Source organism: Nicotiana attenuata, chromosome 7 (assembly GCF_001879085.1).
Source record: "Nicotiana attenuata strain UT chromosome 7, NIATTr2, whole genome shotgun sequence".
NCBI classification, from domain to species: domain Eukaryota; kingdom Viridiplantae; phylum Streptophyta; class Magnoliopsida; order Solanales; family Solanaceae; genus Nicotiana; species Nicotiana attenuata.
In genome coordinates this window covers 98,041,376-98,057,484 of record NC_031995.1, presented here as the reverse complement: position 1 = coordinate 98,057,484, position 16,109 = coordinate 98,041,376, and the positions used below count along the sequence as shown (strand labels likewise).

Below are 16,109 nucleotides of genomic sequence, written 5' to 3'. Positions count from 1 at the left end.
TTTCGAGAATAATAAGTAGATAATTATAAACAATATTGAGATATATGGTAGAAAAGAAAGACAAATTACACAAACAAAGAAGCATGAGCATGAGACGCTTTAATAATATGGTAGAATTATCAAATGAACACATAACACAACAATACTATACCATGTCTACAAGTTGTTCAAGCTGGATAGTTTCAGTTACTCCATAAGCGTGGAAAAGTACGGCCCAAATTATATATTGAATGTTAGTTTTCTCATACTTTGTGGTGAATTTTCATTTGCATCAAAAGAGCTTCCGTATGAGAATTATTTTCCTTGTTATAAAGCCAAATTTTTATTTTTTACAAATAAAACAAGAATATGCAAGTACACATAGAGCTGTTAAACTTAAAATTGGTGCAATATTTTGAACGTCATAACTCGTACCTTAGATAATTGACCTGAGGTTGAATTGCGTCTAAAATCGAACTGTTATATAAGACAAATAATTTTAAGTTCGAACTCCCACAAGTCAATTTTTAGGCAAATGGTTTGAAGGAAAATATAAGGAAAGAACTTTCATAACCACAATCAAAGTTAATACAACTTGCGACGAGTTCTTACGTCGTTAAAATAATCATGTATATAACATGTTAGACTTTAGTGAACAAAGTTTACATGACTATTTATGCACTAACGTTTAGTTAATTTTGATTACCCCTGCCAAAGAAAAAGAGAACTTCCTATGGAACGACGTTCCATTCGAAATCTTATTATTTTCTGAGATGGCTAACAATTATTAAATCGTGTTAAAGTTAAAGATAAACATCTTTTGAAATCAAACCGGTAAAGTCAATTTCTTTCACCACCTTTTCAAATAGTTATTTTTACCTTTTCATCATGAAACTCTTCTCTTATATCACAACTAGATAAGTGTTGCCCGTGCTTATCACAGACCCAACATATTCTACTCTTGAAGTTTTGACACATTACTAATAAAGCTATTATGTAGCTATGTAAATTCAGATATGATAAAGTAGTACAACACATAGAAGTGACACTGGATTGTTAGAACGACTCTCCATCGTGAAAAGACTAAAGTGAACCAAAAACCAAGTCACAAAATTCTTGAAACGGTTGATCATCAAACACGAACAAGCAAATATCTATCTTTACTTCTAGGAGATTTACGAGAGATACAACATTTATTTTCAAGAGTTGAACTTCAACAAGTATGAGATTTCTTTGAGGAAATGCGCGCCGATAAAGAGACAACACTCGTAATGCTAATAAGAGACAAAGCTCACGTCCTACTCCATCCCATTTAACCTGCACACCAATATTAAATGCATCAATGACCATGTATTTAAGCCACTAAAACAGTTGATAAGGATATTATCTGGTCATCCGGTAGAAATAATATTCTTCTTTTAATACATTAATTCTATTGCATAAGGGCTTCTCACTGCAGTTAGAGATATATGAATGCTCTCATACAATGTATATCAATGCAAGAACATACACTGTGTTGGTAAAAATATCCTGGGTCATAACTTTGTCAAAGAACTGAATATGTGAAACATGAAACAAATATAATGTAAATAGAAATAGTCATTAGTCGAAGTTTATCAATAATTTCATGGATACAGTTTAAAGAGCCAAAAAAGACTAAAGAAAGGTTGACACTCCAAGAATAAAGTTGCACTTAGAAATAGCAATGCTCCCTACATATTTTGCACTTCCCAAATGTCTTCCGAGCAACCATTTCCAGATAATGACCAAACATAACGGTTAATGTGTTTGCCATTTTACAGACTGCTCTTGAAAGTAATTTATTTTGAAGTCACAATTTCTGATAGGAGATAAAATGTATTTGACATAGGGGAAGAACATTACATAAGTAGAAGGTGATTAACCTGCTATTGGAACAATATGTACAATTTACGAAAATTTGATAAAGTTTTTACCCCTTTTTGTGTTGCACTGTTTTGAGCGGTATATGATAAATCTAACATAGTTTGCAAACACATGACCGATTAATAGAATCTCCATACTGAAGGAACACCTGAAATAAATTATCACAATGAGGCCTAGCTCAAGATGTATCAACATAACATCAGATTTTACACGAAAAAGAATGCAGAATTTTTTCCAATTTCCAACTGAGGCTAAGTCATAATATAAGGAATTAGAAAATTCTCACAATTTAGGAAGAAAATAGAGGTTCTTCTAGTAGAATTGTTATGTCCCAGTTATTTTTTTCTAAAAAAGAGAAAATAAGTCATGTCTTCTTATGTGGCACGAAGATACAAATTTTCGACATCTAAAGGTAAAGGTTAATATCAGAAGAATATAATAACTTTAGCTGAATATAGAGGCCCTATTACCATAAGCAGTCATGTCCTTTTCAACAGAGGCTAACACATATCTTTTGGCGAAAAAAAAAGGAGTAACATATATCTTTTGGTATCTAAAGACAACCGGGTGCACAAGGCATCCCATGTTTACGCAAGGTTCGGAGAAAGATCGCATCCGAGGATTATGATATAGGTAGCATACCTTGATGCAAGCATCAGTGACTGATTCCATGACTCAAACCCGTGACCTATAGGTCACACGAAGACAACTTTACCGTTGCTCCAAGGCTCACCTCAAAGTAAAGAAAAATATTAAACTGAAAGATTGTACTTCAAAAAGAAGACATGATTTACGTACTTACTTAGAGAGCTTTGTTGTGTGTTCAATATTTAAAACCGAAGCAAATATACTTTGTCCAAATAGTCCTTCAAAATTAAACTTCTCCTAGTAATTAAAGTAATTTCTCTCAATTCATTTGCACTTCCAAGCTTAAATTAAAGTGATCCATAGGTTTATACGACAAATTCCAAGATAACTGAGTGGACCTAAACGTGTACATATTTGACGATCCCACTTAAAACAGAACTTTGCCATATCAAGGTATATCGAATTCAAACACCTGCCTCAAATGAAAAATATCAACATTCCTAGAATACTTCAATCTTCTTTATTTTATTTTCAGTCTAGCATGCCAAGTTGTATGATCATCCTTACATACAACTAATCTCAACAATCCTCTCATTTATTATGAATAATACTGACACTATGCTAACGAAAAAAATAAAAATAAAATTTAACAACACATACATCACTATATTATTACAACATAAAAAGGCGGCAAAAGAGAAACAACATTAAAAAAAGATGATGCAACTTAATAAATATAATTATTTTTTCGTATCATGACAAAGCTTGCAAGGAAATAATAAAATAATAAATATTGAGTAAAATTGAGATAATCAAAAGTTTAGGCATTTTTTAGGTCAAATGTGGCTCACTTGGGTCTAGTGAAATGATTCGCTTACAACGCTTTCTACTTACTATCAAATGAAAGGAATCTAGCTATAGCTTCTTAATACGAGTATCTATAGAATCTTCTTTTTATTCTAACTTACATTACATGCATAAGCATGCCATTTCATTTTAAAATATCGTTGGTAGAGAATCTCACATCCTCCAATATAACCAAAACAAATACATGTGGCTCATCCAAATGAAATGAACCTCTTTGATGATCCTCTATGACTAAAAGATCATGTTTGGTTATCATTTTTCACAAAACAAGTCCAAACTATTTTATAAACTTCTTTTACTTTATATGTAAAAGCATCAGAATCTTAAAGGCATATAAAGTTAACTAAGAGCTTCAAAAAGTAAAAGACATGATAAACAACTTACGTAAAGGGTGAATCTTTAGAATGAAATTCCATCATATATTTTGGTTCGTTAGAGCTTAGACATAAGGTTTCACCTAATATAAAGCAGCAAGAATCAAGAAGGAGATAAGAAACCCGATAGTAACAGTAAGTAATCCATGAGGAAATACTTCAAAAATGGATTATTACAATACAAAACAATAAGACAAAAGGAAAGAGCTATCAAAGCAACTCAAGAACCTCACTTTGATAATTTAGATGCAATTAAAGAGCTGTCAAAGTGTTAAGGAGAAACCAGTTCAATAAACCCCTCTCATCCCTGCAAATTTCTGGAACAAATGAAAAAACACACACAAACAAAAATTTCGAAAATAAATATAATTCAAAAGCTCCTAGAGAAAAAGAAAATCATAATTAAACCCCAAAAGACAATTGCAAGATAAAATTCTCATACATATAGAAGCAAATAAATAGATATTCCAAATGGAAATAAGGAAAATAGAAGTAGGCACATGAGTTTTAAGCTGACACGACAAGAATGACGATAGGGCATCATTATGGAGAAACCTCATTCAAGAACTATAAAAGTATATAATTAATAAATGGGCAATTGGAACTCAACTGAAACTACAACCAAAAAGGTCTGAATCCCGTCATCAATTGCCACCCAATTAAGAAGATGAAGAGATTCGAGTAAAAAACTAGAGGAGCATTTCTTTGTGAAAAGAGATGAAAGAGCCGATGTTTCTAGAGCTACCGTTAAACCTGGAGTGAGCAAGCTGTGGACACATAAAACATTTTATATTTATCCATCTTACCAATTTAACCTTGCATATTGATGTAATTATGATTCTGCCATGTGTCGACCACACTTGGCTTTTCTATATAATAGACAAAACACAGGAAATGATTTTCTAATCTAGAAAATGGTCTATCTTTTTTTTTTTTTTTTTTTTTTTTACTAAGAGATATAGTGACTTGGTTCCTATCAATTAATAATGAATTAACAAAACTACAATGCCATTGCAGTGGGATACGATTGGGTATGTTGTTGTAAAATGCCATTGCTAATAATTCTTTTCAATTGTGGCATAATTCAATTGAACCTCACCCAATGTCCAATAGCATAGGAGCAGTAAACAAGGCAAAAAATCTTTTTTCATCCTAAAACAACTCCGTCTGTTCTAGCATCACATATAACATAAAATGATAGTCATAATCAGGGGACACAATTAAAGGGCAATTTTAAATTTTTCCTTAAGAGTGTCAAAGCTTTCATCTAATCACCCGAAAAAAATCAAACTTAAGGTATATATTTGTTACTTTTATTTTTTATGACTAGTATACATTTTTTCTTTGGTACTATCTGAACATGACTTACCCAAGTACTGGTAGAAATGGGGTAAACGATACATGCCGCCATTTTTTTATTATTATTTTAATTTCATTATTTTCTACATTGATAGATTCAATCTTCTTCTATTAGCTTGTAACTGTCTACAATGAGGATTTTATACATGCAAATAGCTAGACTAATCCATTTGATATTTGCTACAATCCACCCCTAGGCTCATGCATATGCTCTTAATACTTCAATCAATCTATCTTTTTTTTCTTCTATAGTGAGAGAATATGAAATTATTATTGAAAATAATTCTTGCTCAAGATAAATATATTTTAGATGAAAAAGGAGGATGCTAAGTTTAATTGTATGTTGAACTTTTTCAGATTGCATTGCCTCTGTCTCAAATTTTTTCCAATCTAATAGCTTCACAGGGTTCATTATCTTTTGTAGTGCCTAATTTGGTCAAACATCCTTTGATTGAGTATGAAGTTAACTACTCATCATTTGCAAAATTAATGATCATCAGGGGAGGCCCTTCCATAAAGCAAGTAAAACAACCGCTTTAGGCCCTATATTTGTGGGGCCCCCATTTTTTGTTATAGCTAATAGACTATGTATAAGTTTAAAAAAGAGTTATGTAGAGTGAAAAAGTTCGATTTCTTTCTAACAAAAATATAGAGAAGAAGGATTTGCAACTGCTATGATTTCTACCAAAGAAATTGCACTTGAAATGAATATCGAATCGGAATTTCGTAAGAAACGTGTGATATATAGGAAGTAACAATTTGATGCGAATGTTCATAATTAAATATCAAAATCTTTCGAAGAGTCCTTTAGAGTTGATTACTTTTATAAATAATAGACAAGACTATTTTTCACTTCAAAATAGATTTAAACAATTCGAAGCATATGAAAATATTTTTGGTTTCTCTTTGGCAGTAAAAACTAAGATCACTAGATGTTGGAAATTTGAAAAAATATTGCCTTAATCTTGAATGTTCTTTAAAGCATAATAATCAATTTGATATTTTTAGATTTATTTTCTGAATTAAAAGTATTACAGAAAATAGTACAATTAAAAGATAACAGTTTAAATTGATACACTTAATCAAATAAAAAGATTTAATTATTTTTCAAATGCCTAAATCGCTTATGGAATAATGTTCATAATTCAAGTTATCGTTGCTTCAGCGGAAAAAATCTTACCTAAGAACAACAATGTCACAAAAAGGTTAAGTGGATTAGCTATATTATCAATTGAGAAATACTTATTAAGGAATATTTATTATAAGAAAATTAAATAACTTTGTATATAAGAAAAACTAAAAAAAATAGACTTCAAATAAATAATAAAAAAAAAATTAAAAGTTAAGGCAAAAAATAATAAGCAATCTAATTTATAATTTCTTTATAACAAGCAATTTGGCTAGCATTTATCTATTATACAACGGAGGAAAAAATAATATTAATTAATAAAACTTAGATCGGATGTGTAACTAAAATTTTTGTTATGAAGGGTATTTGTCCAAACAACCTGTATATAATGTATAAATAAGTCAAATATGAAATGAGTTAAATCCAAAATATGAAACAAAAGTTATATGAAAATAAACAGAAGTTTTTGAGATGTCAAAAATAAAATAAGCCAAACCAAATCCAAATTATGAAACAAAGAATTATATAAAAATTACTAGCAGTTTGTAAGATAAAGAGCACAAAAATTCAATTACCTTATATTCCAGATCAAAACTATTATAAAAAAGAAAGTTTTCATATGATGGCTTACAACATATCGATCTTGTAAAAGATGTCTACAAACACTATATACAAATTAAAGATGGCGTATAATATAAAGTATTTTGATATTATATTCAAAGTTCTAATAAAATACGTGAATATGAAATTCAACTACTAATATAAGGTTTGCAAATACGTAAATGTAAAATTCAACTACTAATACAAATAAATACATGCAAAATTCAATTATTAATACAATTTTATTCTTTAAAGAAAGAGAACCTGAAATGTTTATGTGAATGCAAAATTCAACTACTAATACAAAGTTTACAAATTAAACATAAAATTCAACTATTAATATAAATACGTGCACACGAAATTCAACTAATACAAAGCTTTTTGCTCAAATAAATAAAAACTGAAACCCTTAGTTTTGTGCTGCTTGAACCGGAATTGTTTCAAGGATGAAACCTAAAAGGAGACTAAATATAGTTGGAGTTGAACGAAAACCTTTCCTAGTGTGTAATGGATTTGAACGAAATATTTTCCTATCATGCAGTGTACGATTTTTTCCCATAGATTGTTAAATAGGAAAGTAATTAATTAGGGAAATAATTAGATCACTATTCTTTAATAGCAGAGAATTAATTAAATGACTATTTTGTCCAATATAAACTTTATTTTTGAAGGATAAATTGATCATGTGGATCAAAAAGGATCTTATTATTCATATTTTATTTTAAAACATTATTTTTCTATATTAAGATTACTAAATAATTTATATCCAACATTTGATTTATGGTAGAGATGGAATGAAAGTGAAGAATGTTTTGACCAAAAAAAGAAAGTGAAGAATGTGAGCGGAGAACAAAAAAAAAAAAAAAAAAAAAGACTAAAATTACACTAATTTTACTGCTCTAAAATATACTATAACAAATAGCGTAAGTATTAGAAGTGACTATGGTGCAAATCGCCCTATTCGTGCCAGGCACTAAGCAAATGCGTAAGCCCACCCAACCTCCAACTAAGGTTACAAACAAACCAAGGGTGAACTAACCACGGTTACTCCTCTTCGCAATTAGCTCTCATTTCCTCTGATTCTCAGATCAGCTCAATCCCTAGGGTTTCGAACCGCTAAATTATTGATTTTTGTCACTAAATCACTTGAATTTTCAATTTATTTCTTCGTGCAGATTATTGTATAGATCGGTATATGGAGACCCAACCATTAATGGAATTTCCTCGGAGAAATATAGATAAGCGACCTCGAAAACGGCCTCGTCTGGCATGGGACGTAGGGCCTCCAATTCAGCCTCCAATTCCACCAATTCCCAAGGTTTGATTTCAAAAATATATATAATTAATTTTGACTGATATTTTATTGTGTTTTTATTCTTCTTTATTTGGTGGAATTCGAAGTTTGTTTATGACTAGAAAATTGCTATAATATGTGAATTAAGAGTTCTTTTGTTTCGAGCAAAATATGAAATTTTGTAATGTGACAATCATAGGGAAGTTGTAGAGGTACTTGTGAAATTCGATTTAGATGCGAACATCAAGAATGGTGATAAAAGCCTGTAAGGCCTAGAAGCATAAAGTCCGTTAGTGGTTGGTTGCTTGTGAGAAGATGTAGGTGGTTTCGGTAAGGCCTTTCATTTCTCGCCATTAAAAGGGTGCTAAATTATGGGTCTTGAGTAGCTTATTCCTAAAAAGAATATAAACTTACAGTTCTTGAGTGACTTAGATTTTAGGCTAAGATTGCTTTCGAAGTCAAAATTTTAATGGGAACAAGGATAAAAACACAATATGGAGTTGTATGGGGAAAAGAAAGTTCTTTTTTCTTCATAATATAGTAGCGGGCATAAAGTTTAAGTTTTGAGGCAAAGTTGCCCGAAGGTAGTATGCATTTCCAAATGTGTATCTTAGACTTTGTTTAAGAAATCAGAGTGAAGAACATGTGTTCAAAACGATCACTACGTACACGTTAGGATATAGGACACGCATTAAACAATGTTCGAGAATAATTTTACTGTCGACCGCTGGACATTCATACGTGTCTCTTAGTGACCTTTTAAATTGAGCAATGCAAGGTAATTTTGTGAAAGAATGTTGAAATTCAGAAAAGCTTAATTTATTTAGTTCAAACACTTCATTTAAAAGAAAGAAATAAAGAAGATAAAGTCAACACAAACGGGTGAGAAAGGATATAGAAGTCGATATAGTTGCCGCAGAATAAATGTATGCTTCGGGTTTCGGGAATCTTTATCATGCAACCTCCTATGTTTAGAGAAAATAATGTCACCATGTCCTAGTCCTTTTAGTACTGCTCTTATCCATGTCTATGCTGCATAGGTTAATGGAAACTATTGCAAAACATGAATACATGATCTAGACATACTGTCACAAAGTATCATACTCACATCATTTCCTCTATCACACATAGGAGTAAGGTGTTGATATGCTATAGGCATACTGTTGCAGAATATGATTACATGTACTATTGCAAAACATGATGTAGTCCATATCAGTAAATAAATATGTCATAGCCTTTGATATGCTATATGAATTATGTCATTCAGGGGAAAAGGCATTGAGGCAAAATGTATTCACATATTTTTATTAAATCTAGGTTCTTCCAATAATATACTGTGGGCAAGAGTTTGGGAACGGAGCATTGCTGAACTATGCTTATTCTTCAATATATTACAAGGGGATCCCTCATAATGAATCTCCTCCTCGGAGACCAGATGATAAAGATGGCCACTATGTTTTTGCTATTGGGGAGAACTTAACTCTTCGCTGTAAGTTGTTGCCGTTTCTTCCCTTAAAATTAATTAATTTCTAGGTAACTCCACATTATAAGTCTAACAGGATTTTCAATATGTCCAAAAAGGCGATTCTGTCTTTCTTCCAGTCGGCAAAGGCCTTTCCATTATCTTTTTTTTTTTACTTGTATATATTAAAAGTTGCACTTCTAAATTTCGACTATTCGTACCTAAGATCTACATTCCTACTTTCCCTTCTATCCAATGATTTAGAACCTTAGCATCTAAATGTTTTTCACATTGGTTTCTTCAACTTGACTCTAGTATTTTAGGTTTCTTCAACTTGACTCTAGTACTAAGCATTCTAGATGTGCATCTGTAAGTGTTTTAGGAAAGGAGATTTGCACCTATATGTGAGTTATAATGCTGCAAACTCTGATTTGAGCTCGCAATTGTTGAATTAGCCCTGGTCAAGGATATAAGGGTACCAACTAGTTAACTTTTTTTTGCCTCTCGTTTTTACTGATTAAAAAAAGCCTTCTCCAATTTCTGTTCCGGCAGAGTGAGATTCTTGGCTTTCTAGGTGTGCATGTAGGACCTAGTTTTGTTCCGGCTCATCTTTATCGAATGGATTAAATGTCATCGATCTCTCCATTAGTTGCATGATGCGCCTGTTCCACGTTTGTGATACTGAGTGCATTCAGGAGCTGGTTACATAGTCCCATAAATAATTGACTATCCGCTCGAGGAATATTAATCCCCGTGTTTTGGATATTCTGTTCAACTACCGTCATGTCAACAATGCTCGTCTATCAGAGTAAATATAGGGTGGCACAATTTCTTTTCCCAATTATCAGCTTAACCTAAATTTGGCGTACGGACATCTTGGTTAGCGTGATGATCACATTCACCAACATGATTATCCTGTGAATTATTATGTCCGTAAAATATGTTTCTCTTTTCTAATCCACTCATTTCTGTATTTGCAGATAGGATACTCAGCAAAATGGGGGAAGGTTAGTTACTCCCTCTCTCTTTTCTTTTCCCAAGTCATTGCGCCCTTTGCTTGTTATGTTTTTGAGAGGGGGTGTTTATTGGGTTTTTATGAGTATAATGTAGTACCTTTTTTTACTGTATCAATCTTTATTGATGTTTGAATAGCTAATTTTTCTTTCCAAGGCCTGCTCAAAATCATTTTTTTGATAGTCTTTTTTTCTTGAAAACATTCACATGTTTTTGTTGATTTATTCCTGCTTTTTTCCATTTTGTCTGAGGTAAAATTTTGTCTCTCTGCCCTTCCAGGGTAGGGGTAAGGCTGCGTACATCCTACCCTCCCCCGACCCGTTGTAAACGTTTTGCTGAAAAAAGAAATGGCCTATGAAGCATGTTACTCAGTATTTTCTCAATTTAGTTTCACTGAGTATTGACAGAAAAATGAATAGTTCTTCACTTATCAAGGTTGGTACTTTTGGTAGTATCTATTGACAGGATCCCCAATTATATAGGAATATTAAAATACTTCTAGAGAAGTTTCCTAACAGTGTACTTGTACTTCCCATGAGACATTTTAGTTCATTTATTTAGCTGTATCTATTTGATACCTGATTGCAGGGACTTTTGGACAAGTCCTTGAATGCCTAGACAATGAAACAAAGGAACTTGTGGCAATTAAAGTTGTTCGTTCAATACATAAATACCGGGAAGCGGCAATGATTGAAATAGATGTCCTACAGAAACTTGCCAGACATGATCTTGGTGGCAAACGGTAAGAACCATCTTTCCTTTTGTGTTCCTTTACTGACAGCCGAAATTGAAGTGATTTTAGTACCACTGCTTTTATCCTTGCAGTTGTGTGCAAATAAGGAATTGGTTTGACTATCGTAATCATATATGTATTGTAAGTACTTATTGGTGCTTATGGTTTGATTGGATTTGGAGGGGCAGCTAAGCTCCTTCTTATATGATATTCTGGGAGTAAAAACTTGAGGATCGATTTAATTGGTCTTAACAGGTTTTTGAGAAGCTTGGTCCAAGCTTGTACGATTTTCTTCGCAAAAACAGCTATCGCTCATTTCCCATTGATCTTGTCCGGGAGTTTGGCAGACAACTTTTGGAGTCTGTAGCATGTGTGTGAACTAATCTTTACCACACTTTTCTTTTAATTTTCAGAAGCTTTGTGAGGCTCAGATCGTGTTACCATTTAAAGTTGGATTTTATGTTGCACATATGATTACTATTGGAGCAAGGGAGCTTCTCTACTTATATGCTTGCAAATATTTATTCTAGGAATATTGATGTCCATTAACTCTAGCAGTTTGCTCATTCCTATTTCTTGCTACAGTTATGCATGATCTGCGACTGATTCACACTGATCTGAAGCCAGAAAATATTCTCCTTGTTTCATCAGAGTATCTTAAAGTTCCAGATTACAAGGTAACACATCATTTAGTTTGTCTGTCTTATTGAAATTGCTTTTCAATAGCATTGTGATTATTAGAGTCAGCTAGTATAGAGAATGCAAACTAAAGTTTTCTTGGAACATTTTCTTCTGATCTCTCTGGCTCTATTAGTCTATCTCTCAATGCAATTGGCATATGTAATGGAGGGAGGGAGGGAGGGACGGAGGGAGGGAGAGATTTTAGCAATGGATTTTCTCCATTTCAGACTGGAAATCATGATTTTTATTTGGCGAAATACATAAAGCGCCCCTTTAAGTTGTCCTCAACGTTCAAAGCACCCCTTTAATGCAAGATTTTTCCTTCTCAAAGAACTCCACCTCTTGTAAAAAGATTACGAATCCTATTGTCTTGATTTTCTTTTTTGGGTAATTAAACAATTTCGTTAATCACCAAAGTAGAGAATTACAATGCAAAGCTTAACCAAACACAGGCAGCTTTAAAAAAAGAAAGAAATTAACAGCAAACCAAATCTCTATGTCCTTGTCTAGATACTATGGAGCACACCGCCTAAGGAGGGTTTCTCCTATTTCTGTAACAAGGCATAGGTCTTACTAGAAAACAAATAAACTCAAAACTCAAAAACAAGAAACTAGAAAGAATATGACTGTAGCAAAGTCCTGAATCCAGCAGTAGTTCTGATATTGCACATACAGGCAACACTTCAAGCAATGCTTTCCACCTCTCTGCTCACCTTCTCAAAAATTCTTTGATTTCTTTCCAACCAAATAGCCTGCGCAGTCTCCGTATACACTATCCTGAATATTTGAGCATGCTATGCCTTCCCGTTTGGAGTTCTTGACAACCTATTATCTTGATTTTGATGTTACATTTTGTCACTTTGCTTTTTACAGGCCTGACTCTTATCTAGTCTGCTAAACTGAAAGCTTTTACTCTTAGCCTAGTTGTTTTGAGTTAGGAAATGCTGCCAACCAGATTGGGTCAACATCATAGCATTAGGGGGAAGATGCAGTCATGCAGATAAAAGGACAGTAGTCTGATGTCAGCTTCTACGGCATAAGTAAGCTAAGTCATCCATTTAGATATCATATTTAAAAAAAGTCATCCATTTAGGATGAGGGAATAAGAACAAAGGGTGAAAAATTAATCAAGCCTCTCTGACTTTGCTGTGCTCATTACCGTCTAAAACAGATTAAACAGTAATCTATTGCTCTCCCTTGTCGCCCAATTTCATGACATGAATAAATGATACATATTTTATGCACCAGCTTGATCGATCCAGAGTGTCAAAGTAAAGCATAGTATTAAATATGAAGTGGGGAGGTAAATGGACATCATTCACTTAGTATTTGTTCCAATTTTCATAGTTTACTATGAGCACCCGCGTTAATGTAAGATTTGAGGTTTATTACATTCCAATCAGTATGGAGAAAATGTTGATCTTTTAAGAGAGTGTTATTCTTTTGGGATAACCCACAAAAGAAAGTAGAAATACTTTATTTGCGGGGGTGGGGTGGGGTTTGTCAATCCTTTTGGGGAAGGGATTTTCCTAGTATAAAAAATGCATGTGAAACTAAACTAATGTTTGTGGAACTTTATTTTTAAGTATTTTGAAGTAACATATTCTCTGCTTTGTCTGTTTTCTTGTTTTAACTCTGAAACAGGAGATCGAGCAAGTTCATTTTGTTCTTCTTTCTTTTTCTCAATATTTTCATATGAGCTGCATTTGTATGTTTTGTAAAACTTACCAATGGTTCCATCTGGTTGGTTGGTTAGGAAGTAGAAACAAGAATCTAGCAACAGAGAATGTATAACATCGCATGTTCTTTGTTTTTGAAATGGCATATTGTCTAGTTCGTGATTGTTTTCTTATTTCTCCCCGTTCTGCAACGTGAAAAGTCTTTACTAGTGATGTCACTTTCTCGCTCTTGCTATGAAGTTCCTGCTGCGACCTGCAAAAGATGGTTCTTACTTCAAGAATGTACCAAAGTCAAGTGCTATTAAGCTCATTGACTTCGGCAGTACTACGTTTGAACATCAGGATCATACTTATGTGGTGTCTACACGTCATTACCGTGCTCCAGAGGTTATTTTAGGTAGCCACTATCTCATTTCAGATTTGCATCTTTTAGTTCCTTGCCAGTCTTTTAGTTTGTTTTATGCTGTTTTATAGGTCTTGGATGGAATTATCCCTGTGATATGTGGAGTATAGGTTGCATACTTGTTGAGCTGTGCTCTGTAAGTGAGAGTTAATTATGTGTGTGATTTTACATTCGTGTTTGTTATTTATCTTGTTTGTTTGTTACGTTTTTTTTTCCTCCCAAGCAGAGCATTTAAGATATTGAGGATTCTTATAGCTGATCCCAACTAGCCTGGGATTGAGGCTATGTTGTTGTTTCTTTCTTTTTGCTTGTATTGTCATTGGATAATGATTGGTAGGGCTGCTCGGTTCTTTATGATCATCTATTTCAGTTACTATTCTACCATCAAACTTAGTTACGTGAAGTAAGAGGCTAGAGGACTATTATGCCCTCGGATCTGGCCTAATTGTCTAATTGGCAACACGATATACAACATTTGCTCCTGATGCTATTTTGTACATGATACACATAAAACCCCCAGACAGAGGGCTTTAAAGTGCCATTAATGAGTACCCAATGAGGTGATACTGGAGAAAAATTGTTATGCTACAATTCCGCACCACCATCACACTTTGTTACGTGAAGGAAGAGGCTAGAGGACTATTATGCCCTCGGATCTGGCCTAATGTCTAAATGGCAACACAATATGCAACATTAGCTCCTGACTCTATTTTGTCCATAGTAACCGTAAAACCCACAGACCGAGGGCTTTGAAGTGATTATTTACCATTAGTGAGTACCCAATGAGGTGAGACTGGAGAAAAACTGTTATGCCACAGTTTCACGATGATTCCTGTGAATCACCCTTGACCTATTGAATACAGTGGCTATACATACTCAACAAAAATCCATGGACAAATCATCCTTTCACCTGTAACACATGTGCTCCATGATAATCAATAGGCTCAGCTTGTTTCCATTGAAAAGGCGGTCATAATTCAGTGATGCACGAGTGCTTTCTGAAAATGATTCTAACTGTTTGGTTAGAAAATGAAAGAAATTTCTTTATCTGTCACAATATTATCAAAAACGCACTTAAAGCACGCTTTAGCCCTGAAGCGAGGCTCAAAACATGTTGAGCGCTTCGCCTCGCTTAGCGGGCGCTTGAGTATTGTCATCAAGGTTCTAAGCCATACTTTTCCTTGCTAACAAGCGTAATCCGGAAGAGACGGCTCTAAACAATTGATATTTCACTTTATCGTAAAATTTCTTTCAATTTTTTTGGCCATATATTTGGTATATTTATGCTTATAGATATTAGTCTTGGACTACACATACATATTTGTAGTTTTTCTCCATTTGCGCCTTTTTTAAATTAAAGCCCACGCTTTATTTGCACTTTGTGCTTAAAGCCCCGACAGACCTTAGAGCTTTTTTGCGCTTTTCGCCTTTCATAACACTGATCTGTCACATGGTTCTTTCATAATGGATTAGTTATCTTCCGTTTAAAAGATTTTGGGGCAACTCCATGAATATAATAAGCAACCCTTATTTGAAAATGTGGGTAAGTTATTGAAAAAATTAGGGATGACTACATAATGCTTGAAATGGATTCTTGTATCTCATTATCGAAAAAAAGGATTCTTGTTTCTCATGCCAGCATCCCTTGTGTGCTGGCTAGTTAATTCCCTCCTTGGGATTGCTTTATTCTAGTGATCTCAGGTTTAATCTAGGTTTATATATCTTTTTCTTTGCCAAACATTCTTATGTTTGTTGCCAAACATTGAAGAAATTTTACGATAAAGTGAAATATCAATTGTTTAGTGTCGTCTCTTCCGGATTACGCTTGTTAGCAAGGAAAAGTATGCCTTAGGTTTGTTGTTGCTCTATAAGCTACTTATATTTCTTTCTGATTTTCTATCAAAACGTTTGCACATCTGATATGATTATTTTTATAAAATTTCATTTTCTAACTTTTGCCCCCCCCCCCCCCCCCACACACACACACACACACTAACCTGATGGACATAGTAGGTGACGTCTTCTTTTACAACACATGAGAA

General features: G+C 33.4%; 1 protein-coding gene across 1 annotated transcript in view; it reads left to right on the top strand.

Annotated features, from left to right (window-relative positions):
• Positions 7,788–16,109, top strand: part of LOC109229548 (serine/threonine-protein kinase AFC1-like) — a 9,862-nt gene continuing 1,540 nt past the window's right edge. Inside the window, exons 1-9 of the mRNA XM_019395028.1 lie at positions 7,788–8,119; positions 9,413–9,584; positions 10,538–10,564; positions 11,160–11,313; positions 11,397–11,445; positions 11,560–11,674; positions 11,890–11,981; positions 13,905–14,061; positions 14,139–14,203. Of these exons, the coding sequence (XP_019250573.1) occupies positions 7,997–8,119; positions 9,413–9,584; positions 10,538–10,564; positions 11,160–11,313; positions 11,397–11,445; positions 11,560–11,674; positions 11,890–11,981; positions 13,905–14,061; positions 14,139–14,203 (954 nt within the window). The 5' untranslated portion in view covers positions 7,788–7,996. The remainder of the gene's footprint in view (positions 8,120–9,412; positions 9,585–10,537; positions 10,565–11,159; positions 11,314–11,396; positions 11,446–11,559; positions 11,675–11,889; positions 11,982–13,904; positions 14,062–14,138; positions 14,204–16,109) is intronic.